Source organism: Ptychodera flava, chromosome 10 (genome assembly GCF_041260155.1).
Source record: "Ptychodera flava strain L36383 chromosome 10, AS_Pfla_20210202, whole genome shotgun sequence".
NCBI classification, from domain to species: domain Eukaryota; kingdom Metazoa; phylum Hemichordata; class Enteropneusta; family Ptychoderidae; genus Ptychodera; species Ptychodera flava.
Window position 1 is genome coordinate 33,982,528 of NC_091937.1, and position 27,264 is coordinate 34,009,791.

At 38.2% G+C, this 27,264-nt stretch overlaps 1 protein-coding gene across 1 annotated transcript in view; it reads right to left on the minus strand.

The window, feature by feature from the left end:
- LOC139141620 (glutamic acid-rich protein-like) overlaps positions 1–21,003 on the minus strand; it is a 39,665-nt gene extending 18,662 nt beyond the window's left edge. Inside the window, exons 1-3 of the mRNA XM_070711212.1 lie at positions 20,984–21,003; positions 20,466–20,655; positions 2,867–3,010 (exon numbers count right to left, since the gene is read on the minus strand). Coding sequence (XP_070567313.1) covers positions 2,867–3,010; positions 20,466–20,655; positions 20,984–21,003 — 354 coding nt within the window. The remainder of the gene's footprint in view (positions 1–2,866; positions 3,011–20,465; positions 20,656–20,983) is intronic.
- Positions 21,004–27,264: the final 6,261 nt, after the last annotated feature.

A 27,264-nucleotide genomic window follows, 5' to 3' on the forward strand; every position in this document is an offset into this window, starting at 1 on the left:
GTGTATGTCTAGATTAAAAACTTGGAATGATTCTATATACTTTTCGTTTTTAGTTGCTCGTTGCTATCGTTTGATTTCGTCAAAACAAGCCATATTTTATGCAATAAAATCACTCTATAAATTCATAGACAATCGGTTTTTCTTTCTTCGAGTGTCTGTGTATAACCATACCGTAACTGATCTTTATTGACCACGAGTCTGATGGGAGCGAGGGCGTCGAGTTTCCGGGTAACAGAAACAAGATAGGCCCTCACGAGACGACGAGTGGAGTGTACCATTTTTAACTCAGGGTGAGGAGACACAAGGTCGCCACAACAGTGAGTGTGATAATCAAGTCACCTGCTTTCGGGCTAATTCGACAAACAGTCGATTTCACGTCGTTGACATGTGACAGTCATATGACTAATGAGAGGTTGGGTGACAGTTGGACTCGAAATTCACGCCTGTTGCCGTCAAAATAATTTGTTTGCCGAGTGAAAACTCGTGAGGATGAATGCAGTGAAGACATTAAATTTATAATTTACTTTCTGTCGCGAGAGTAGTGAAATGTGTGTCAGAGGTGCTCTGAAGTGATGATAAAATGTTTCATTTCTGTGTATAACGTTGGTGAGCGATAAAATTCAAATGCCCAATACCTGCATCTTTTAGTGCTATGGATAACGTATACGCACGCTGCGCTGCGCATATGGTGCAACTTTCAGTCATGACGGACTGTGAATCCAAAGTGTGTACAAAGTTGTTGTGAACTTTGCCAGTATGTGATGTCTTTTTATTCCATAAACGGTGAAAATCTTTATTGTAGAATGAAGTTTGCTAATAAACTATTTAGGCTAAGAATGATAATTTTCAATGTAGGTCCCGATAAAGATATCGCCTTGTCTGTTTTGCTTTGTGTTCTTTATATTTTTGTTTAAAAATTTTGCTTTTGATTTGCATTCCTGTTGATTCAAAATGTATAATACAGTGCTGTAACAGCATGATTGGTTTGAAAATCAGCAAGCAGGAGAGAATTTCACGAGAAAATATCACAAGCTCAGTTTGAAGTGGTTCTCTTCTTGTCTGCGCACGATTATCATCGTTTGATGGCCGTATTTCACGCGACTATCGTCATTTCACGCGAGATGTGAATCATGTTCTCCTGACCCCTTTTTATCGTTTGTTGTTGCAATTCGCGCCTTGCGACTTTCAGTTTTAACTTTTGGTCAAGCTTACCCCGAGGAAACTTTAAAGGGAAACAGTCGTCGGAACTGCGCCTGTGTGAGTTTCTTGTTTACAAACAATGTAATTCTTGCACGATATCTCGATGCACCTCATCATCATAGCTGCAACATTTAAATTATACGATGTAGATTATGACAGACATGTTTTAATTTTCATCAATCACCATGGTATCTTGGATACAGGGTTTACATTGGTCGTATGGGTCCCATACGACCTTCGAGCGTAGTTCCGACGACTGTATCCCTTTAAACGATTCACTGTTATAATCAAGCATAAAAATCAGGAGTCACAATGCAAAGTTTCTGATCAGAGAATCAAACTATCTAAAATTTAACCGATATATGAAATTAAAGATCGTCGCCATTGCTCTACTCGGTATGTCAACTGCAGACGAAAACTTGAATTTTCGATTTTCTAAAATGCAAGTCGGCTAAAATTCCATTCACTCCAAAGGCTCCCAAATGAGTTAACGTAAACAGCCAACGTCGACTGGCAAAGTATCGTAAAATTTTTGGAAAAAACTGTCCCGAGACGTGTGTTTTTTATTTCCGTGTCCGTGTGCCCTGTACTGTGGCAGACACAATGGCGTGTTGTGAACTCAGGAAACAAAGATCCGAACGTCCTATTTTCCGTGCCTTAAATAACGTAGTTCTAACAAATATACCATCAACAAACACTAAGAGAAACCGGCATATTTGTCGTCAAAGAATCAATATAATAAGCAAAAAGAGTGATACATGATATTAGCTCGTATTCATAAAACGGAGCGGGCGCATTTCTGGGAGATATTTGAAATAAAGCCAAAAAAGGAAGAGTTGTTTTCATCCTCGCGTGCGTTGATCTTGAACTAGCACTGTTTTTTCACATTCCCTTGAAAGTAAAAAATATAAAAATCAATTTGCTGCGTAAGGGCAGAAAATGTTAATGCCGATAGGATCACATAAGCGCACTTTACAGTTGACTTCTTAACATTGATAGCGTATGTACACATTCCTGTTAAATGTCGGTGGTTTGATTTTTGTGAACAAAAAAACACTCGAAAATAAAATTTCAGAAAAAATGCTTAGCGGTAGCATTTTTGTAAGTGACATAGGATGAGAAACAAAATCTATATCTTGTTTTGGCCTCATAGCTGGCTATCAGTCATACTTCAAATCTTTAGACGGGATCGCTTTTTTGCACGCATGCGTAATTCATTAAAGTATTATTAGCAATCGCAGGCCTTTGGTAATGTCCATGAACATTTGGATATATGTGTATTAAAGATCGAAGGCGTCAATTCGAAAATGAAGTCGAAGGAAGATATTCGAAACCTTTTAAGGATCTCATAATATATGTTTTGTTTGTCACAACCTATTGTCATAAAGTGAAGCTGGTTGCGACCTTGGTTTTGCCATTCATCGAAACTGTTCGGCTGAGGCTAACCATATGGTTAGGGATTGCTGGCACCAGTACGTGGATTATTGTAAAGTTGTGAAAAAATTAACATACAATATGCTGGATCACGCGCAGGACACAATAACTACATGCATTTTACAGGCGTTTTGGTTCATGGTGGCGATGGGCCAGTCCATTTGTACAATTGGGTGTTAATAGCATCATTCAACGACAAGGCGTCATTTCCCAACGCTTCAAAAATCCCTACGTCCGATCCAATACCAGTAACATTTTCAGAGAGCGACAACTCCGGCTGTTTAGGACAGAAAGGTTTGAAGCTAAATAAGGCTTCGTCTTGTTGTTGTTGTTGTTGTTGTTGTTGTTGCTGCTGCTGCTGCAGCTGCTTCTGCTGCTGTTGGGGTGCGTGTTTTGTATGTCAATCGTCAACACAAATATCATTTTGAGTTCATGATTGAGTTCATGATTGAAATACAACACGGGCACCTACCCCCCCCCCTCCCCCTTCAACAACCACCAAAACATACATCGAAGTATGATAATTTTGATGGTTGTAATGTGTCATCTTCTTGGAATGCAAAGGTTTGGATTTTGCTAGAATAAACATTTGTTCTTAAGCATATATATATATATATATATATATATATATATATATATATATATATATATATATATATATATATATATATATATATATATATAATACCGCAAGCTTTGACACCCCTTTCTTCATCCATTTTGTTCTTAAGATGAGCTGAATGTGTAGAGTGTGTCTGTTAAGATTTAAACTACTTTTAAAGCTCCATAAGCTCTAACGTTTGACATTTTCTCATATTTTTGTTTTCAATGATTACTTACTTATGTTAATTGTCCTACCAAATAACGCAGAATCACACATTAGTTTGGGATCACAACACGTACCGTTGGCCAACAACGAGCGATTTTATGTTGCCAATTTCCATTCTGTTCCGGACCGGAATACAATGTTGTTGACATCAGGCGCTGGGCACGGCTGATTTTTTAGTGGCTGTGCATTGACGGGGAGGTAATTTACGATTTATTTTTAAGGAAATACATCATTTTGGAAGAACTTGACAAACTTTATTGACGTTTTAACATGTTTTACTGAACAAAAAGTAGGTAAAAATAGGTAAAAGTTACAGCTTATGGAGCTTTAAATGATAGAAAATTGACAACAATAACTTACAACTTTAAAGGAAAATCGTCGTCGGAACTGCGCCTGTGCGAGTTTCTTGTTTACAAACAATGTATTTCGTGCACGATATCTAGATGCACCTCATCAACATAGCTGCAACATTTAAATTATACGATGTGGATTATGACAGACATGGCTTAACTTTCATCAATCACCATCGTACCTTGGATACAGTGTTTACATTGGTCGCATGGGTCCAATACGACCTTTGAGCGCTGTTCCGACGACTGTATCCCTTGTCTTTCCATTAGTCTGTAAAGCAAAGTTTAGGCCAACTAGGTTGACGCATGCGTTAATCGTTATTAAGGACAAAACAACGCATAGGACCCAGCTGCGGGACATACACTTCAATGAAATTCAACCGGTATGTATAAAATTGACGTATTATGAAATTTTCAGAAAATGAATCATTTATAAATAAGCTGCAAACTTGAAATTTATAATTTAATTCGTAGATGTCTTTTCCTTACATCCATATGTTTTTTCGACAACAATGAGAGTTTTTAAATTTTTCAACATGAAAACACTTGTTTTCACCAAGCCAGAACATGTTTGCCGGCTCTAATTTAAGTTGCAGAAAATTACCATGCGAGGGGACGAAAATAGCAACAATAAAGCATTAGCGATTAAAACACGGTGGTTTGTACTATGTTTAGCTGGAATATTTTGGCGCGACGCGAGGCCGCGATAAGTGAGACGGTGTGTGTGTGCTATAAAAAGAAGTGTTGCGTGTTGCGTTCAGGAACGAGGGTCGGCCAGCGTGCGTCATGACCAGCCTGCATCAGGAACCGAACGTTTACTCTTGTGAGGGCGTTTACGGAAAACGGTCAAAGTATATTTTTAAATCAGCTCAGAAAAAAATCATATTTCCAAAGTGGAAAAGAAGCACAATTCTGAATAAATTGGCGTCGTCTTAATTCTTTGGCATTATCTGGTCTTTAAAAGGTAGACGTGCGTGTCCAATACTTTTTACCTCTCATGGCGACTGATTGTAGATGCCCGCAAGCACGTGGATACACCGCCAATATAGGTCGTCAAGCCCCGTAGGCTGATTGCGTTTTGGTCATTCAGCAGCGATTTCGACATCTTTCAAGCGTTTTCCTCTCTGGAAATCTACTGAACAGAAGTTCATTGACAACATTTCACCGGATTTCAGAGAGAAGAAACATTATAGATTGACATTTTTCATTGAAATGCTGTCTTCAGCAGAAATTTTCGTATTTTATTCCCACATACATTCACTTTGAAATTTTGCACTTTAGCCTGCTATAGCCGAAGTGACTCACAGTTTTTGGTTCGTCTGGCGATGTTGATGTAGGATTTTTTTGCTAAATCTAAGGTAATTGTCGTAAATTTGGACTTACAATGTTTATTGAAGAACACAAGTGAAAATAAGCAACAAGCATGTGTTGCTCACGTTGACTTGACGACCTACTTTTTTGAAAGGCGCCATGCGAGCAAAAGACACGAACGCTACAAATCGTCTGACACAGCAACAGATCGTGACTGAACTCGTCGTTTGTGTAACTGAGAAACACGACACCGTTTACCTAACTAGACTACTTACCAGTCGATTTAATGAGGATCGCCCGAGTTTATTCATAGACATGGCTGTGTCGTTGCGATTAAATAAAGTCATGGGTAAATTTGTAAACGATAAATTACAGATATTTTTTTCTGTAGTAGCCCTTCACACAAGAGGTTACGTGAGTATGTATCCATATGCTCCTTCTGTATTTGTATTTATCGAATTATCCCAAACAGCAGCAGATATTTCTGGATACTAGCAACTGAACTAATTCCGTATAATACTTTATGTATGTATGTATGTATGTATGTATGTATGTATGTATGTATGTATGTATGTATGTATGTATGTATGGATGGATGGATGGATGTATGTATGTATGTATGTATGTTATGTATGTATGTATGTATGTATGTATGTATGTATGTATGTATGGATGGACGGATGGATGGATGGATGGATGGATGGATGGATGGATCGATGGATCAATGGATCAATGGATCAATGGATGTATCTATGTATCTAAATATGTATCTATGTATCTATGTATGTATCTATCCTTTTGCACACGAGAATTTTAAATCTTGCCAACGATTATTTTTAATTTGGTTGTTTTAGATTAGTCTGAAAGCTTATCTTGACATCATGATAGACTCAGTATATCTCCATCAAACTTTATCAGACATCTTCATGACTCTGTATACTATGAACCCGTTACTACTGACGTCATTTCGAGCATATTCGTGCGCAGTTTAGCCAGAAGATTGGAAAATGCATGGTTGATAGGAAGCTGGTACAAACCCAACAGAGCAGCTGTTGACTTTTCACGTAATGTAGGTATCTACATTTCCTCATCGAACACTTAGCTCTTTCAGACAGGGTTTTCGCCCTGCCGTGGGTTATACGCCTCTGTTACAAGCCTAAGAGTGCTGTCGGAACAATTTCTCCATAAATATCGCTAAATGTAAAAAGTTGCGTTCTCCCAGGGTAACATTTAAAAGATCACCTATCGTGCATTTCCGTTCCGTATACCAGCTAAACACACAGCCAAACCACAGGTCCAGTAGCATAGGATTTGTGATGATTTTTTCCTATAATTATCATAAAAAATAATTATGAATATTAATAAATTATTAATATGAATGTTACAGAATATTAAAACTTTTTTACCCACAATGTCGTCTACTTTGTGTAAATGCCATCTGGACACTCCATTGTTGTGATAATTATGATTATGAATAATTATGATTATGATTAATAAAGTCATATTTTACACATTGTAATGTGCTTATGTGAACAACCCTCTGGGAACCCTCATACAGTTTCACAATCTATGCCAAAATATACAAGTCACAACATTGCCCAGGTTCAGTCTACGGCGAGAGTTACCATTGCCCAGGTTCAGTCTACGGCGAGAGTTACTACACAGTGTATATAATGAGAAGGTAGCCAGCTCCACTCGACAGTAAACTGACATACCCATGAATTACCTCCGTTTTCTTCACTTCTGCATGTTGATTCTCAAAATTTCTCCCGGTGTTGGCAAGTCCATAAATCAGCCATCAAATCTACCCAGTTTTAGCCACTTAGACGGGAAATTTGTGAAGTTTGAGGCTGCGAGAAGGTATATATCGCCAATGAAATGATGCTGCCTTAGCGGAATCGACAGCATCCGGGATCTTTTAGGGCCGTTTGCGAAATTTGAATGTAGCCGCCAAGCGGGGCCGAGGGCGGAGCCATGATTTAACGTTATTAGATATGCTGACATAATTGATCGTACGGCCAATGAACGCTCGTGACCTTTGATTAGACCTCTCATCAGTTGACCCGAATGTACATGTGTCTGATCAACATCAAAACGTGGAATGATTTCATTTCTCTAGTTGGACGATGTATTTTTCGAACTTTATAGCAGTTGTAAGGTTGCTCCAAAGCAGCTTACTGGGTATGCGATCAATGGAGGTGGTAGCTTCAGCGAAACGGGGACAGCATCAACTGAACAAACACCGCAGTAGGCAGCTCAATAGATTGCTGCGATCGTGTTTGCCAGCATTATATACACCTTATCCATATTATTTGATGACACCGTCATCACGTACGTCCATTACAAACGTCCAGATGAAATTCCGACGACAGTGAGCACACCGTCATCAACTGTGACCGACTCCTCTGCCCCTCCTCCGCCAAACACATCAGCGACTAATCCGTAGCAATTAAAATGTTTCCATTAGCTGTGATATTTGACCGTGGCGGTGACCTTTGATTTGAACGAGTTCGCCGCTGCGATATCACAGCTAGGTTTCCACGGTATCCACCTATTCCCGAAGAACCTCCGCCATGTGCACATCGTACCCACAAATACCTTGAATAGCAAGGAACACGACTAAGGGACTGGTCAGTTTCTTCAGCCTGGGGGGGGCCGGTGGATTCATGGGGGGGGGTCACCCTGTTTTTGACTTTGGTGATAGGGGGGGTCACCATGTTTTTAAAATGCCCAATAGGGGGGGTCAGTGTGTTTTTGAATTTCGACACAGGCTCATCATTACCTAAAATGCATCGTGTCAGCCACAAATTTTATCTAGTTGCATTTTGCGGCGCGCCCTTCGGGCGCGTAACTAATAATCAGACATAATTTTCAGCAAGCCCAACTTTAACATATCAGGCATACATATATCAGAGATATATGTATGTTCAATATTTTTCAGCGTGCTCTTTGAGCGCATTACTTTAATATATCAGACATTTTTCAGCACACCCTTCCTGTGCATTACTTTAATATACAAGACATATATATCAGAGATATCAGGATGTTTCATATTTTCTCCGCGCCCTTCGGGCGCCATACTTTAATAAATCAGAGATATATGCCAGAGATATCTTGATGTTTGCTAAGTGAAAGTGTACTATTATGAAATCTGCATTTCATATGAAAAGCATGACAAATTCCTGATACTTTTCTGTTCTCTCTATGAGAATTCAGTATGAGAAAGCAACATGCACAAATATCAATGTTCCAAGAAAAGGTCATCTCAGACTCTGCATACATCAGATTTGGCTAAAATGCCTCTCTATGGTTCCTCAGGAGATTTAATTGGATGGCTGGCAAGTCTTAACACCCATCAAAGTTTTTGATTTACTGCTTTTTCCTGTTTAATATTAATGATTGACATCCATTTCTGTACAACAGTTCAGTACATCTGGTTAAGCATAGAAAGTGTGAAATACATTCACAGCTCATTCAAATGTACTGTATTCAAACTTTAAGATTGACACTTTGAAATTCCTATCTTACAACTGACATGCCAACAATTTCATTAAAACACAGACTGACTGTTAAAATATAAATGTATGTAAAATATTATATATATATATATATATATATATATATATATATATATATATATATATATATATATATATATATATATATATAATATTACATATATATATTACAGTATTATATTATTACATATTACAGTTGTCGCGTGCGGGGGGGGGTCACCCTGTTTTCAAAATTTGGAATAGGGGGGTCACCCTGTTTTCAAAATTTGGAATAGGGGGGGTCAGCCACTTTTTCATGTGGCAAAAAATAATCCACCGGCCCCCCCCCCCAGGCCGAAGAAACTGACCAGTCCCTAACACTTCCAGGCTTACAACGTGCAGACATTTTCTTGCCCGTTCTCGTTTCAAAATTTTAGTGTTTTTTCCATAGACCTGCTGCATCCGTGTGTAGCGTCAATTGTTTTTTCCGAAGACACAGAAAGTCCTCGCTTCAGTTTCTGAGTGTGATAAAACTGCAGAGCTTCGGTTAGGATTTCCAAATCTGCGTAAGGCTGTTCGCAAATTGTTTTTCTATTTGCGTAAAATGTACCAAAAATGCGTACAACATGACTACATGTAAGTACCTATATATAACAGCTGTCTACGCGATATCGAAAACCAGTTCAAAAGTCAATGTATAAAGTGTTCAATAAACAACATCAGTGACAATGTTTTTTCTTTGATATTAGTTTCACAATTTGTTCTGTTCTATTTTCTGTCGACGATTTTCATTTCTTACTAATTATTTAGACTACAACTTCCCACTATTGCCTTCGCTGCTTGACCTATCATCGCTGCTCTGAAGTCAAATTCACTTAGTCTCGGGCCTTCCATGGTTATCGCCATCAGATCATTTAGATCAGGCATAGTCACTTAGACAGCTACGTTTCGATTTTGTAATCCTGTTTTGGGTACTGAACCCACGCGCTCACACGGGACAGATGAGACTGGAATCACGGCTGCAATTATGGCCAATTTTGCAATATTCTGGAATAAGTTTGCAGACCGGCATAAAACTATTATTTTTAAGTCTGCGTAGCATTAACTTAAACTTGATATTCGACTAGGAGATCTTCAGGGTTTACAAGTATGCATTGGGCGCAGCGAAAAAAAAAACATTTTTTTGCAATAACGACGAACTCTATTGAACTTGTTACATTTTTATTGGTACAGACTTGAAGGAAAACGTGATTGACAGGATGTAGGACAAAATATTGCTAAATTATGAACATTTTTATCAGCAAACAATTTATTTTTAGTCCTGGATAAACTTCACATTGAAGGGAAACTACGTGTGCTCATGTCTTTGTTACAGAGACTGCGCTTTTTAATGCGTATCGGATTATGCAGACGTCATTTTGCGTACTTCAAAGTAATAACATGCTTGAAATACGCAGGATTTTGCGTTAACGGAAGCTCTGTATAAAACTATTGATAATATTATTAAAATTTCACTTTTTCTCAGTATTTTTTGCAAGACATGGATATATTTGTCTAACATATTCATAAAAAAGTAACAGGTCCTCGTAACGCCAGCACGCGCACGCCTTTTCAATAAAAAGATATCGATTTCAAGGTACATTGTGCTTTGTCTGTAAAACACGTCCGTGACTGCGTTTTTAATATTTTGTTGGGCAGCAAAATAGACGACAGTCCACGCTGCCTGTATTTTCATTGTAAATCGCTGAAAATCACAAGTTCAATTGGAAGGTGACTGCGTATTTGTACGTACGTACGCTGTTTTGAGGTCTCCTCGCCAAGTCGCTGAACTTAACATATTTTCACAATGTCAACCGGGTATCTATCATAAACAAACGTATCTGCAACCCGTCATCCGTTTGTAATCACACATACATAGCTTGGACCGTTGACTTGAGGCATCTCCATCCTTGGACAGACCATAAAGTAATCGTACAGTGTAAGTGCAACTTACATGTGTAAAAAAGGTCACGAGCGTTCATTGGCCGTACGATCAATTATGTCAGCATATCTAATAACGTTAAATCATGGCTCCGCCCTCGGCCCCGCTTGGCGGCTACATTCAAATTTCGCAAACGGCCCTAAAAGATCCCGGATGCTGTCGATTCCGCTAAGGCAGCATCATTTCATTGGCGATATATACCTTCTCGCAGCCTCAAACTTCACAAATTTCCGTCTAAGTGGCTAAAACTGGGTAGATTTGATGGCTGATTTATGGACTTGCCAACACCGGGAGAAATTTTGAGAATCAACATGCAGAAGTGAAGAAAACGGAGGTAATTCATGGGTATGTCAGTTTACTGTCGAGTGGAGCTGGCTACCTTCTCATTATATACACTGTGTAGTAACTCTCGCCGTAGACTAAACCTGGGCAATGGTAACTCTCGCCGTAGACTGAACCTGGGCAATGTGTGACTTGTATATTTTGGCATAGATTGTGAAACTGTATGAGGGTTCCCAGAGGTTGTTCACATAAGCACATTACAATGTGTAAAATATGACTTTATTAATCATAATCATAATTTATTCATAATCATAATTATCACAACAATGGAGTGTCCAGATGGCATTTACACAAAGTAGACGACATTGTGGGTAAAAAAGTTTTAATATTCTGTAACATTCATATTAATAATTTATTAATATTCATAATTATTTTTTATGATAATTATAGGAAAATCATCACAAATCCTATGCCTACTGGACCTGTGGCCAAACCCGCCCTGTACCGTCGTCGGCGTCTATTAAACAGCTCATGCGTGTCCCTGACGGAGTCTGAGAGGAATTAAAAGCATGAGTTCAAAAAGTGATAATATTATATCAAATTGTTCCAACCTTTAATCAAAAGGCCAACAGAACTAGTTTCCCAGCAGACTGACGAGCCTACAATGCTGCAGGGCCACAAATTTTTGGCGGGAAGGGAGCTGTAAATTTCTTACACAGGGTGCGAAAGGGCTGGCGACCTTTCCCATGTATCAAGGATGTCTGCGAAGCTCAAGCAGTGCATAATTGTAAAGTATATTTTTTATTAAATTCTCATGATACGAAGGACTCTATTGTAAAGGTGTGATCCATCGATCGTATGATCAAATATCAACTCATGCATAAAATATCGGACAGCAGCTGCTCACTTGAAAGTAGAAGATGTCGACTTGTATAGAGCGATTCCAGTGAAAGTTGATGATTCCTGGTTGTGATAAAATGGTTATAAAAGTGATAGCGAGCCTATTATGCCCAGTGTGGGGTTTTTAATTCTTAAATGTCACGTATTCTTGATTTAGCTTTCCTTTTATGAAATTATAAAGTAACTAGCTAAATTCAATGACGTCACTATCATGCGTGAAAATGTATGCCCCCTGTGGATTTTTGATCGCGCATTTTCCATGTTGCAAAGAAGTTCTGACACTGTAAAGTATACAAATGCATTGTAAACACCGTCATCGACGCCATTTTTTGCCTGGGAACACTTCAGAGTAAATAATACAAAAAGGTAATGCATATTTCATAAGGTCTAGATTCAAAAATATACGCCGTGTGCGTTTATTGACCGATAGCGTTTTTAATACAGCTCTACAACATGTCGGCATTAGTATTTTACAAGTTGTGTAAATATGTTATTGAATTTTTTTCGAGAACGTAAAGTACCCCGTACAGGCTAGTGCTCAAAACTATTGTCAACATACACCTGGTCGCGGTTGCGCGCGTTTTCTGAGAATACGCGGTAATTTGCTGCATTAGTTTTGAGCATGACGTTCCAAGGTGCCTGCAGCTATTATTCATATTTCTTAGAAACACCCATATTTACACCTAACTTATATGGGTACCGTTAGACTTGCAAACAGTCTGAAAATAATGTCTCCGAAAAGGCGGGACCAAATTCGGTTAATAGAAATGTACAAATAAGAGATGGCTGACAGATTATTCGACCAAAAAAGGGTTTTCTGAGGCTATGGCGGGAAGCTGCTGTAAAACCAGAACATACTACGCATGCGTTATGGCGCTTTATACATATTTGTGTGTTTAGGATGAAACCAAGCAGCAAATAAGGTTGTAGTGAGTGTACCGGTTTGTAATATGGTGATGGAATTGTAAAAGTAACACAAGCTGACGGATGAATGTTGTCTGGTGCAAATTCTTTTGGTCGAAGTCGTATGATTCCATATAACATTTTTTTTATCAACGTCATTTAACCCATATGAATTATGAGCAGGCATTAACCTGCTTCATTTTTTATCTTCTCTTTTATTTGCTCAGTGTTTTTTTCTCAAATCGGTTGTATTGACGCGAATGTATTTTCATGTTGCTATACATGAAAACTTTACATAAAAATGGCGTCAGCGAGTTTCAACGAAACATCTGGTTGTCACATGCGTGTCTCGATTCGCTAAAATGACCTGAATGGCCTATTTGCCTTTTTTTATCGACATCCATCATTTTGCAATTTGCGTTCGCAAGAACTGCGAGCGGGTTTCAATAGCAACGTCACTATACCAGATTCAAGAATACACAGAATTAGAGTTCCCCAATATCACGTAGAGCTCAATCACAATGAAATACTCGTCGCGTTTTTTTCTGTTTGCTAAAATTAGATCTGGGTTAAAAACTTGTTTTATTTTATTATATTTTTATTTTATTTTATTTTATTTCAAGCTTATTTTAGCCATCTTAATTCAATTCCTTCTATATTTTGTTGTTTTGTGTTGTTGTTGTTTTGATCAAGGACTAGAGGAAAGGAGAAACATTTTGCGATATTTCTTCGCATGACTTTCTTATTTGCGGACGACATATTCGAGGTCATGCCTGACTTTGAGGTATGTCAGTTTGCTTGTACCTTTACTTTGTTCAAAAGTGCCGCTATGGATTATTGTACGGGTATTATGCTCATGCTATCCTGTTCATATTTGCACGATGTTGGCAATCTTCACATATGCGCTGCAATTTCACGGCGCCAGGTCCGCTCGCAAAGCCCATTGCATACAATGCTGTTATTTGAAATGCGCATGGTCATCGAGGGGGGGGGGGTGCAGCCTGACGCACATCAACGGCATGACGGTGCTGTCACCAGTTGCTCTCCGGGATGACGTCGTGTTGACGCATTCACGCTGTGTAACCTGTGACAAAAGTCACAATGCAAACATCGGATACACAAAAAATTATGAAAATCACAAAATTGCGTCATCTTGTCGCCTGTGACGTCACATTGTAAAGGCCAAATGCGGACAACAAAACATATTCAGCTCAGCATATACATACATCGACACACACACTCCGACACACACCGACACACACATACTAATGAATATCAACGTTCAAAGATGCCTCGCAATAGCCAATCTAATTTACAGAATAACTTGTCGACGGAATGCCATATGGGATATGAACTGATGAGTCATCGCCAATGGCGGTAAACTTCGCACGGTAGAATTCCTTAATCGTAGATGACAAATACATCAACGATCAGGGACTGTCGAGTTCATATGTCAATCTGCATATCTCAAGTTCACCAACACAATCAGTAACCCTCCATAAAAGTGGATTGTTAAAATGATCTTATGCAAGGGTTAGATCGCCTATTCAATACTAAATCTCAATATGGAACGTTCACCAATTATCATTACTATTAAGACTTTATTTAAAGAGGGTAGTTTGAGTTACAAAATGAATTGTAATTTCCATCAGAGCGCTCTAAGAGCTCGAAAGAGCGCATGCGTATAAATAGCAAATGACGTCAGAGAACGTACTCGTCCTTCTGAGAACATTTTCAATTTAGCAAAAGTGATATTTTAGTCCCCTAGCAGCACCGAAAGAGACATTGGCGCTGCCTAGACAAGATAATTCTCTATCCGTGATTATTTCTCCACAGTTACTCAACGTGAGAAGTGGATTACCAGGCGAAAATCCCGTTCATCTATATCTGGTTTTGCTCATTTAATTTTGGCTTATTCATTCACAGTCCGAATTTGATTAAAAATAGAAATCTGATCTAAAATAACGTTTAAGGTAGAATGTCCCTCGGGGACAGATATTCATACTCTCAAAAGTTTACAATATTCTAACCGCCTACCACATGCTCATTTTGAAGCCAATGGAGTAAATAAAGTTTTTACCGGTTTAGTTTTATATGAAAATCGGGAATTCTATTTCCCCCGTAGAAAAAAACACAGGGACGCCGGCCAATTTGAATTTCAAATATCGGTAAATATTGGATAATTTGTTTCTCTAGTACCAAAATTTGCACGGTGATCCCCGATTTTTATGCTTGATTTTGAAAGATAATGTTTTGAAAGTTTTCTTGAGGAAAATTTGAGCAAAAGTTTAAGTCTTTCACCTGAACAGGGATGTATATTCTTCAGTCTACAATAGATGACCATGAACCGCTAGAACATTATTATTTTTACCTTTTTATCCTCCTGATTAAATTTTGGCCTTGATGACTCAGAAAAAAATTGAATTAAATTCCAACTGAATTAAAATTTAAAAACTCAAAATAGATGAGGAAGTGCTGAGACAAAACACGACTTTCTACTTCCATCGGAATAAATGTATAACTAAATGAATGCATTTTGGAAAAGACCAAGCAGCACAAAAGATCACTTTTGGTACATTTCTGTCACTGCCATTGTTCACCTGTCAATAGGCAAACCCGAAATCTGTGTTAAAGCTCAAACAGCTGTGACCCGTGATGCGTTTCCAGTTAACTTTTTTGTCATGCGAGTAAAATGCGGTTTCATATTCTACTTCCCAACTCGTGTCGTAAAGTAGCAAGTGCGCATGCGTGTCGGTACAGTAACGTGAGTGATGTGCATGTGTTGACAATCAAATTGTCAAGGATAACGTTATATATTGTAGACAATGCGTTGTCTTTGCTAATAGCTCGGCATCAAAGGGACTGAAGTTGTAGTTTTTGATGCTCTTTCCACTGCTTTTATTTAAATGTTCTAATGCTTATTCCTGTCCGCAGAGTATGTTGAAATACAGAGTATTAGTCTTGCAAACGCACATTGTTCAAAATGTGCAATGTTATTGTTGACAACTTAATCCTAGTCCGGACTAGAATCCTATTGTCAACAATGACATTTGACCTTTACACACACAAGGCTGTGTTGACAAGATAGTGAATAGTGGGCATTTTGACATAATTTTAGGCTAGAACAAGAGACCGCATTTTACAAACGGAGCATCCGCCAAAAGTCACAGGTAATGGCATGTTAACTCACTTCAGATACAACAAAATGAAGAAAACGACGACGAAGACGGAGTTGTTCATTTCATTTTATATCATTTCTATTTCATTTTATATTATTTTACTCATCAATCAAAAATAGTGGCAATACTTTCAAAAGTTGTTATCCCTTTTAATATTCCATGACTCCGAATTGGGTTCAGAGGTCAAAACTTTCCTCCCTGACAATAATCTCTAATTCAACGAAAGTGTGCTTGAAGCATTGTTCGAAGAACAAAGCTTTTATCTCTTGAAGTTCTGGGAAATGACTCCTCCCTCCTCCCCCCTCTCTCTCCCGCCACAGTCTTGTTTATTTCCTGTTACGTTGAATTCTGTTCATTAGCTTCCAAAGCAAGTTAATTCCCTCCCATTGACGTACTGACTCTGAACGCTATCACAGCATCATGGTTCGTCGAGTCAGACGGTGCATGCGCATATGGGAACAAGATTTGATTCAAATTCTCTAAATTTTGGTTATTTTTCCGCTTGACACTGGAGCAGCGTGTGGGGGCCTTGAGAAATAAAACTAAAACAGCATCTTCCCAATATTATTTTCACGAATATTGTCAATTTCCTGTGGAGTTTGAGAGCACACAGAGACTTGGTTCATACATATTCAACACTTTATTTGATCTCGCGGGATTTGAAATGCCACTGACACCGCTGAACCTATATTATATCTGAGTACTTTCTACGAGTTGAGAGTCCTTTCGAAATAATACGTGCCTTAAGGAGAATAAGAACAGGGACGAATATGTTCGTTTGCATTTCTTAGAATTCCTAATTTTCGTTCGCTTCATATATCATGACTTCTTTAAAGGGCATAAAAGCGATTTGATGTGTTCATTTCGATATTCACGGAATATTGACGACAATGCTCAGTGTACACGTACGGTACGGTCAGTGTCTCGTTTTTCTCCTTTGAAGGGCGCCCTCTTTACGGTGTTACGCTCTGAGGAGATGGGCGGTTAGTATTCCAAGCCAATGATGTAACAATTTCAAAACTTGTGCCTTACAGAAGTGTGTATACCAAGGGGATTTTTATTCTTTTGGGAAATCTGATTAAAAAAACAAGACTTAAAAATTCCTCTCCCGGAATTCAGGTCTTGAAAAACTAGTCTCGAAAGATTACTGTGTCGCCCATTAACCATTTCAGTGCTGTAATTGTTCCAACCAAAATTATAGTGCAACATTTTCACCAATTTTTATGAATTTTTCCGTAATTTTTTGATAATTTTGGACCGAACGGACATCACATTTCACTGGCTACAGTTTGTTATCAAAATTTTGACAAAAATCCGAAAAAAATTGACTGGAGTATATTTTTTAAAGGAGACAAAAATTGCCTTTGGCGCTCAAAGGGTTAATGTTGTATGTATGTAGTAAATTTCACGTGACTGAAACAAATCGTCAAAATGCTACTGGTAGACTGCTAAGTTATCGCAGTTTCTTTTAAGAGTCGACTCTAAAATGTGCATCTAGAGGGCCAGTAGCTGTAACTTTGATAATATTTTCACTATCTTTTTTACTGTCAGCTAGTTTCTCGTTCTACTCCCCATAAAGCATGTCAAGATACAGAGTTCAGCTTGTCAACGCAGCATGTACATGTGTAGACTGCATCGTCATTGTTGAGAAGTGTGGACTAGAATTCAACTATAGAAAATATCAGTGTATTTATACGAATAGATGCTGTATTTGCAAGCTAAATAATCGGTGTTTCAACATGCTTTTGGGAGTAGAACAAAATTATTCATACAATAACCAAAAGTTCCAGCTCCTGGCTCGTATGAAAATTGCACCAGACCTAAAGTGCGAACGCAACAAGGTACATGAAAACGTTACAAGGGGCAACACAAATTTTGCGAGCAAACTTTGACGGAGAGCACATTTTAAGCTCCACTGTCTGTAACTTTTAACGCATTTTCCAGTAATTTTCATCTTTTTTGTCAAATACGGCTTCTTTGTCTGCTCGCAGAATAAAAGTGCTTCTATGTAAAAGACAAAATAAAATAAAATAAAATACACCATTGAAAGTGGTAAGCTTATGCAGAGAGAGAGAGAGAGAGAGAGAGAGAGAGAGAGAGAGAGAGGGGGGGGCAGGGAGGGAGAGACAGAGAGTGTGTGAGTAATTTGTTCTCAGAACAAAATGGCGCGTTTGAGTTTCATGGAACCCTTTGTGTTTACTCTCATTAGGCCATATAAAGAAAATTCTTTGTTTGCCGTCCTTGGATATTTGAAAAACCTACCAGCCAGCCGGGGGAAAAAACAAACAAAGACAAAAAACACAAGTGTATTAACATAAGCTCAGTTTTCATTTGTGGAAATATAATATTTTATTTGTAATAGTGTTAACAGTGTGCTTGTTTTCTTAATTTTTCCTGAATTTTATTTAAAGCGCCTTTTGTTCTTTGTTCGCATGTAAGAAGGTAGTTACATAAAACATACATCTATACACAATGCGTTGGTTCAGGACAAATTACGGAAAACAAGAAATCAACATGTTTATGAAACGCACTAGGGGGCATACAATCTTTACTTTTGCCTGTTTCGCGCGTTTGGCTTTTACCATTGGCCGATTACTTTGGAGGTTTTTTAGTGCCTATAATAATACAACAACTAGCGTGTTCGTTAAAAGTGTAGCCTTGTAGGCCACTTCAATCACTTCGGAACGTCTGTTCAAGTGTAATCCTAAAATAGATCTCATCACTTGTTAATCGAGAGACGACGGTCGCTTTACAAAGTAATGACTGCACTTTGTAAGGAAATAATTTTGTCTGGCAGAATCTGCGGAGATTAGAAATTGTATAATTAGGATTAGATCCACTGATTACGGCAACAGTCTCGTTTCCCAATTTTAATATCCAAGATTTCTTCTCCTTTGGGAAAAGAACTACGCAAAGCGATGTTTTTGAAAATGCTGTCTTTATTGCTTCGGTGATAGAGGAGCGTGCGCAAATTGGAGCAATGATATTCTTACAATCAGGTCATGCGCAAATGATTATGCGACAGATTTATTCGACGATACGCAGCTTTTACCGCCATCTCAAAAAAGGCGCGAACGGCGATGGAATGTTACGTAGATTTTTTATCCGAGATTCTGTTTGCCGTAAAATCAAAAATCCCTCAGCTGTCGCCTGAGCACGTCACCACGGAACAGTGCGATCTCTCATGATGGACGAATCCGCCGATAAACGAGAAAATTCACAGTTCCTTTTTTAAAATCTAGATTAACTCAAGTTCCGTCGACTTGTCAAGGTACACTGAGTTCAAGCGGGATAAGATGCCATTCACACGAGATAAGGTCACTGTTCACGTGAGATAACATCAAAAGACACGTCTTGATATCAGCCCTGCGTAGCTGATGTTTGTCTAGCATGTGTATATATAATATATATATATATATATATATATTATAATATATATATATATATATATATATGTAATATATATATTTAATATGAATGTGCATATATAAATCTCTTGAAGTATAAAGTTAATATATATGTATATGTATATAACTATACATACATACATACATACATACATACATACATACATACATACATACATACATACATACATACATACATACATACATACATACATACATACATACATACATACATACATACATACATACATACATACATACATACATACATACATACATACATACATACATACATACTCAGAATAACGATCATGGCCCACAGACTAAGTTGGTTCATAATACATTTCAATTTTGTGTTAATTTCCAAGTGTTGTCATGTCAACATTGCTTAAGTACCCTCAGGCTTCTCGTCCTATGTTTATTCATTTTCCCTGTTTTTCTTTTCATCCCGCTCAAGGAAATATAATAATAACATGAAATAAATACGGGCTATATAATACGGAATGATCGAGCAGTCAGCCAGCGGTATTATTGACATTAAACAAGTGGATTTCTCTCTTTCCAAATGACAGCTCTTTATATTACATGGTGATTCATCGGTACTGTGATTTCTATTGATGGCACAGTGAAGTGAGTCAGGTTACGCTTTGATGTGACGCGCCCTAGTATTGTAATTGTTGCACTTGTATTTGATTTGCCCGCTGTGCTCGGCAATCTATCACTGCTCAAGAAGACTATCAAGATAATTTGATATTTGCAGCCTGTCACGAAGGGCTGTACTCCAGAAAGTTTAAACTTAAAACATTTTAGAGTTGAGATGCTTTCGCCAGTTTGACTTAAATTTTCTGAGACGATTGCCTCACAACTTCAGCGATTTTTTTTTCTGTGAAGCAAACATACATTCGTAATACCGAAAGGAGAATATTGAAGCTGGCTTTTTTTAAACTTTTGCTTCATTTATGAAAATTTGAATAGGTCGGTCAGAAATAAATAAAAAAGGTTCTTTCAACAGCTCCGTTTTAAAAATTAAATTGTGTGACTCTGTAATGTAATGTCACAAAAGCACCGATAGTTTGCATTCCAAGATAAGATAATTTTAAGCTTGAATAAACCTTTAAGTGTTCTTTACAAGTAAATGGCCAGTCTCAGAAATCACAGATGTCCTGCTAAGCTCCTTCTACAAGCTTATTACTGCAGTCTCCTCGTCTCTGTTTGGAACCGTTGCAAATGCCTCTGTCACAGGGCCAGAAGGTGTAACGTTTCGTTTTCTTGTTGTACTCATTAAATCATGTTGAGATACATAGTTGACAGTGTTCAGCTTGTCAACTCGGTCTGCAGTGTAGACTGCATTGTTATTGTTGACAAGTGAATTCTGGTCCGGACTAGAATTCAGATGTAAACAATGACGGTGCATTTTAATAGTATAGACGCTGTGTTGACATGCTAAAATAGTTTGTGTTCCAAAAAGCTTCCGGGAACAAGGAATATGAGTTTTCAATAGTTTTTTTTACATAACAAAATAGTAGAGAAAAATTTGTCACAAGTTAAAGCTACTGACATGTTTTGTCTCTTATTGCCATTCAGGAAATACTAGGTGCAACGAACACTTTCAGCAAAGATGTGGAGTAGAGACGATTCAAAAACCCAGAATACTCCAGTACTTTACAGGCACAGTCAATCTGTCTCTTTCATCAAGCTCTCCCGTCATACCGATGAGGCGACGACGCCATTTTGGAAACTATATTTGGAAATACAGACATGTACATAGTATGGCCGTTAAGATTTCCCGCTCGAAAAAAGCAAAAGAGTCTGTCTTTTCACAAAAAAAGCAGTATTTTGATGTCAGTTGTGCCACAGAATGCAATACAATTAAGAAATAAAATCGGGTGCGGACTCAAAATTCAAATCTGTCAACAACACGAATGTATTTCGATGTGAAGGATCTGCACTGGCGCGCTTCGATGATCGCATAACTGAAGAGGTTTTCGTCACACAGGGTGGGGATAGAAAGAAAGTGCCGTTGATACTCAGAAAACAATAAAAACTAAAAAAAAATATTAAGTTATGAACTGTGAAACTTTCCCTCAATGAGAAATATTTGTATTAAGAACTACGACGAGGCTGGCAAACAAGTGCAGCTGTTTCAACCATTTCGTTGTCTCAAACTTTACATTATCGAAATACCGCTATTATTTCACAATCTGGTTGATTTTTCATGCAAGTTTCTAGGAAGACATGATCTTTTAAACGAGACTCTATCGAGGATTAATCCCTTACTCATGTATTCGAGCAATCGATGTGACGGCTGCCCCAGAGACCGTCAATTCACATCGCATCGATCGCTTTCTCAGATCGCCCCATGTTTTTATGTGGCTTCATTGCCTCGTACGCGATACCATATGTGGATTCGAAGCTTTTTTGGTAAAACAATCGCCTACGACAAAGGGTAGCCGACATAGCCGAACGGACGCAGAGAAACACCTACAGCAAAATCCCGCACCCTAAATCCGCATTCAAGTATACAAAAACAGTCTCAGCATATGCAGTAAAATTGTCCCTCACTAAAATTTCTTCTGTATTTCGTACCGTTGTCATAGTAACGAGACTGTAAAGGAAGAGAGGGAGCTGTTTATTTCCGCATATCAGGAAAATTACTGTGTTCTGCGGAGCGTATGGTTGCTAGGCCGTCACAAAGACGTCTTTAAAAAACGCAACCACTTTTCCGAAAATGACCAATTTCCTTAACATGCTGTTAGTATTCCAAATCTTTTGTTGTGTGCCAACCTTTTCCAGTGCAACGCCTTCTCCTTCCAGAATTGATGGCTGGCAAAAAGAGCCGCATCCAGTGTTACTAATCACCATATCATGGTGATCTTTTCAGAGTAATTCACTCCTCATATATCCATTGAACAGTCGGTGCCATCATTTCTATCTCTGATAGTCTACCCCTGTCTGTCTGCTCACCCTGTTTATCTATACGTACATAACTATGTATGTATGTATGTATGTATGTATGTATGTATGTATGTATGTATGTATGTATGTATGTATGTATGTATGTATGTATGTATGTATGTATGTATGTATGTATGTATGTATGTATGTATGTATGTATGTATGTATGTATGTATGTATGTATGTATGTATGCATGCATGCATGCATGCATGCATGCATGTATGTATGTACTGACGAAGGGGATGGTTTCTGTATGTCTTTGTAATCGTTATTCGTTATCAGTTGACAACTTTAAAATTGATGTCGGACTTTTGCCTATTACCCAAGTTTCTATCAAAACGGTCGACACGGATTTTTATCAGCTAGTCGGCACAGGTAATCATCTCAAATGTATTCATTAATGTATTTGAAAGTAAAACGACGTGTGAATGTTTCTTGAAATGAAAAAACGCTGTCTGGTAACATGACAAGACTGATTACACGCACCTTGGCGTCCAAGTCAGTGTCAGAAAAGATTATTGAGGTGGATATTTCAATCAGAGTTACGACAGCGAAGCGACCTTCAGGAATTTTGCATGACTTCCCAAGGACCTGACAATGTTTACGTCGTGTAGCGTCGGTGATAAGAATAAAGTATATCATTTTAAAACCAATCAACTGGGAACATGCGTCTTCCGTGTATGAAATCGTCGATTTTCTCAAATTTGCACTTGCGAAGGCGAGAAAAATGCGTAAATTGAGTGTACGTGCAGCACAGCACTGTTTATGCTTGAGGGTAGTATCCGTTTATTCGGTCGGGTTTTCGACTGGAAGCGCAAACACGCAAATTTATATCCTCAGCGCGCCAGGTACACTTAAAGCGTAATCTAAAAGGGATAGGCAAGTTCGTCGTCCATTCGATTGATTGGTTTGCCGATGACGCCTCGACTGAGAAACGATAACATCATCTCTTGGAACACACGATGGTTTATAAGTTTACTTGACAGCAATGTTCAATACTGCAAATGGAGCCAGTATTTTCGCATACGTGTTTCGGTTCGATAATTTGCCATGGGATCTGACAACGGAATTGAGCTTAACCCTTTGAGCGCCAAATCAATTTCTGTCGCCTTTATAAAATATGTCCTTGTCAATTTTTTGAGATTTTGCGCAAATTTTGATAAAAAAAGTGTAGCAAATGAAATGTATTATATATTTGGCCATAAATTATCAAAAAAATTTCAAAAAAATCCATAAAATTTAGTGAAATTGTTGCACTAAAATTTTGGTGGGAAAAATTACAGTCTACAAGGAACACTTAAACCTGAATAAGAATAGCGCCACCACCATCTGTCACATTCAATGGTATGGTGATATATTTGACACATTTTTCCTACAGAAAATGCTAGGTTTTAGACACGGGGCAAGATTCTGCGACAGTTTTGCTGTATGAATTCGAAGTGCGCGCTGTATGGCAAAGTGTGCGTTTCATTATTGAGCAGATTTTTGAAATGAACAAGATGTATGATAATGTCGCGATTTGTCGAGATGAATTTTAAAGTCCTCAAGCAAACACTTGCCTCAATACTCATTTTCTTCCAAGGAACAGAACGATGTGAGCTTCATCATTCTTCCAAGCTACACGTAGACAAGGGTATTTAGCTCACTCAAGGTAATATATCTAGGAACTGATTGTTAGAACAAGTGTATTGAAAGCAACTAGAATTTTACAGCCATCTTTTTATCGTGTTATTTCGTCTACCCCTCTTTTTCAAAAATTTGAATTTTGCTGATGATTGAGATGCAAGAATATCAAAATCAATACCCACGGGAAATAATCATTTGTAATTTTGCTGGTTATACACACCTTACCATTTACTTGCCCGCAATTTTGGAATATAATAGCAATCTTCTTTTATTAGGTGTTACTAAAGCTATAAATACTGGGCACAGTGTTTCAATCAGTGTTTCGATTCTGTAAATACTTTTGAGGGTATGCATTTGTGCTATAATAAATAATTTATTTATTTAACTGTTACTAAATAAATCATTTTTAATTGCAAAGCTAAAATGGTTTTGGAATCAAAGTACGCCTCATTTGTTTTTGCGCACGTTCCACACACACAAACACATAGATACATACGTAGATGCATACATAGATACATATACATAGACAGACAGACAAACAAACAGACAGACAGACAGACAGACAGACAGACAGACAGACAGACAGACAGACAACAGGCAAAGGGACCAACGATAATTAAGACACGTGCGTAGCCTCTTGGGCCGGGAACTCATTGCGTTTGACCTTAAACCTCATCGGCCCACCCCTAAACGTAAGTTTGAAAAGTGCGAAAAAGCAACAACGAAATTGTGACTTAAACTTCAAGTCAATATGATAAATTACTGAAATAGGTAGTTTGAAGTTGAAAATTTGGAGAGGTTTAAGTAACAAATATTTCAGAACAAAATCGGTACGGGGGTTGAGTGTGATGCAGGTACATTATTGCCATGTCGTTTCCGTGGCGTATAGTCTGTGTGAATCTGTGCACAATAATCAAATTAGAGCTTAACCCCTTCCCTTACATGCAACTTTCGTTCGCCATGCGCGGGTTTTAATTACTCATGGGCTCTAACTCAGTCGTTCGCTTCGCCGCAAGAACCGTATTTACAAGAAGAGTGAGTCTTTGTAATGGGTGATTTAGTGTTTTCTCTGCAGGACATGTCTTGATTGTCATTATGGCTGTGGCATTTCACGTTGCTTTGATTCAGTATGTTATTTTACTGAAGGTAACGTGTGGTTTGTAGTGTCATGAACATTAAAGGGGTGTTCTGAGTTGTATACAAAATTGAAAAGTGCACATCCAAGCGACTCATGGGGGTATGCTGTTATTAAAGGTATACTGTCACCTGTTCCAATTTTGGTACAGTTACCATGGAAAGAGAAAATCTGACCAATCACAGATTTTAAGCGGGTGGCCGTTTTTTAAAAACAGCGCCCTCACATGGGCATTTTGAATACCAAGGAACGCCCCTTTGACCATATTTGGGCATATTTAGATTACAGGTGACTGTATACCTTTAATAGGCCGTACCGACTTCTAGAGTGCTTCTTTTAGTAGATATATTAGAGGTATTGTTTGAATTTTAAAATGATGACACTGTTAAGACAGTTCGCGCCTCGAAAATGAAAGATTGAAACTTTCGCTCTAACTTTCAGCCATTCTCTTTCAAAACCAAGAATCAAAATTTGGTGTCACCGTTCAAAGTTTGGTTCTAAAGAAACAAATTTACCGATATTTGAAATTCAAAATGGCTGCCATCCCTGTGGTGTAGCAATGGGAGAAATAAAATTCCCCATTTTCTCAAACTTAGTTGGTAAAAAATTATATTGACTCCATAAGCTTCAAAATGAGCCCCCACAAATGGCAGGCCACAAGAAGATTTTAAAAATTTGAGAGTCCGAATATCTGTCCCCGCGGCGCATTCCACCTTACAGGCTTACAAAATAGCCACGAATACTATTACTTCTGCAATGTAATCAGTTGATATTACGTGATAGTGCCACTTTCAAATCATAGAAGTGGCTAAAAATTTCAAAAACATAAATTGCAATATTTGCATCTTTATTTGAATGCAGTACTTGTAATTGATGTTAGAGGATCACGTCTTTAAGACATTTTCGCAGTAATCGCAGAGAGGCCTAGATATTAACTATCAATCTCCTAGTTCAAAATGTCGATGGTGCAAGACTTTTCAAGGGAGTAAAATAAACGGTAATTGTCCAAAGGAAGCTACTACTGCAGGTATTCGTGACTGGCCTGCTTCTTCCGGCATCTAGAGAAATGCGTTCTCAACCTTACCGGTCTGTCATTATCTTTTAATACAGCTCTACGTGCTACATGTTGTGTCGTTGATAATCTATTTAGGGGTGGGGCAGGTGTGAGTGCCGGTGCTTTGGGTAACGTCGTGACTGTTGGAGTCTGTATACCGACAGTAAACGTACTAGACATTTTTGAAACCTCTTTAACTTAAGTTTTAACAGTATTTCAGTGAATTTCATTGGTATGTTATTAACATTTCTGAGCAAATGCATCTCTCAGAAACACTCGTTCTCACTGCTACGTCATAGACTGTCACGTCACACACCTAACGAACCCTGTGTTACAGAACAACTGATTAACTAGCATTAGTGCTAACGCGGCGCCGCACAACCATGAAAAATATAAACACGCCCAGTCTATTTGTTATTTATATTCACAGCTATAAATGTTAATTTGGTTTAAGTGCTGGTTCAATGATATTTCGGTAAATTAAATCAATTAGCGTTTAATAAACTTCATTTTGCCATATAATTAGGGCCTGAAAAGAGTCGATGCTCGGTGAACATCTGGTGAAATTAAAGTTGTATTGCCAAATATATTGAACACCCAGTTTAAGGACCTCACGCCTTAGCCGAGTAAAATAATATGCCTCTGTTTATCAGCATGATATAATATTGTCAATCAAGAATCCTGGGGAAAAACAAAAATATGGCTGTTGGCTATGCTTTGAAAGGCATGATATGCTATTACCTCCGCATCGAACTTTCTTGTATCACGTTTTTTCGTCTCATTATCCGTACGTCGCAGTTCAACAATCTCCCGAACAACAAATCAGACAAATGTTGGGTGGAAATCGAGCTCAGATTGCTCATTATCTAGAAAAAGGTTGCTGTTACCCTATCGCTTTCCACGTTTTTTCTTTCGAGGGCTATTTTTTCGTCGCGTTGGCTTCCTTCCGATGACATGCTGAAAATATAAAACGCGCGTCCTACTTTCGCGTGTACTTCTCTGGTTCAAATGATTAACGTGCGTCGTGACGCGTTACACGAATGTTGCAGGATGCGACCATTCCACCGTGCGAAGCGTACAGACGTTTGGAACAGCCTGTCACTTGTGTGTTAAATACTTGTGACATGCAGGAAAATGAGAGCAAGGTATAGGACGTACCTAGTAATTATAAGTTGCTGGAGGGTACATCCGAAATTACAGATGAGACCGAATGTTTACAA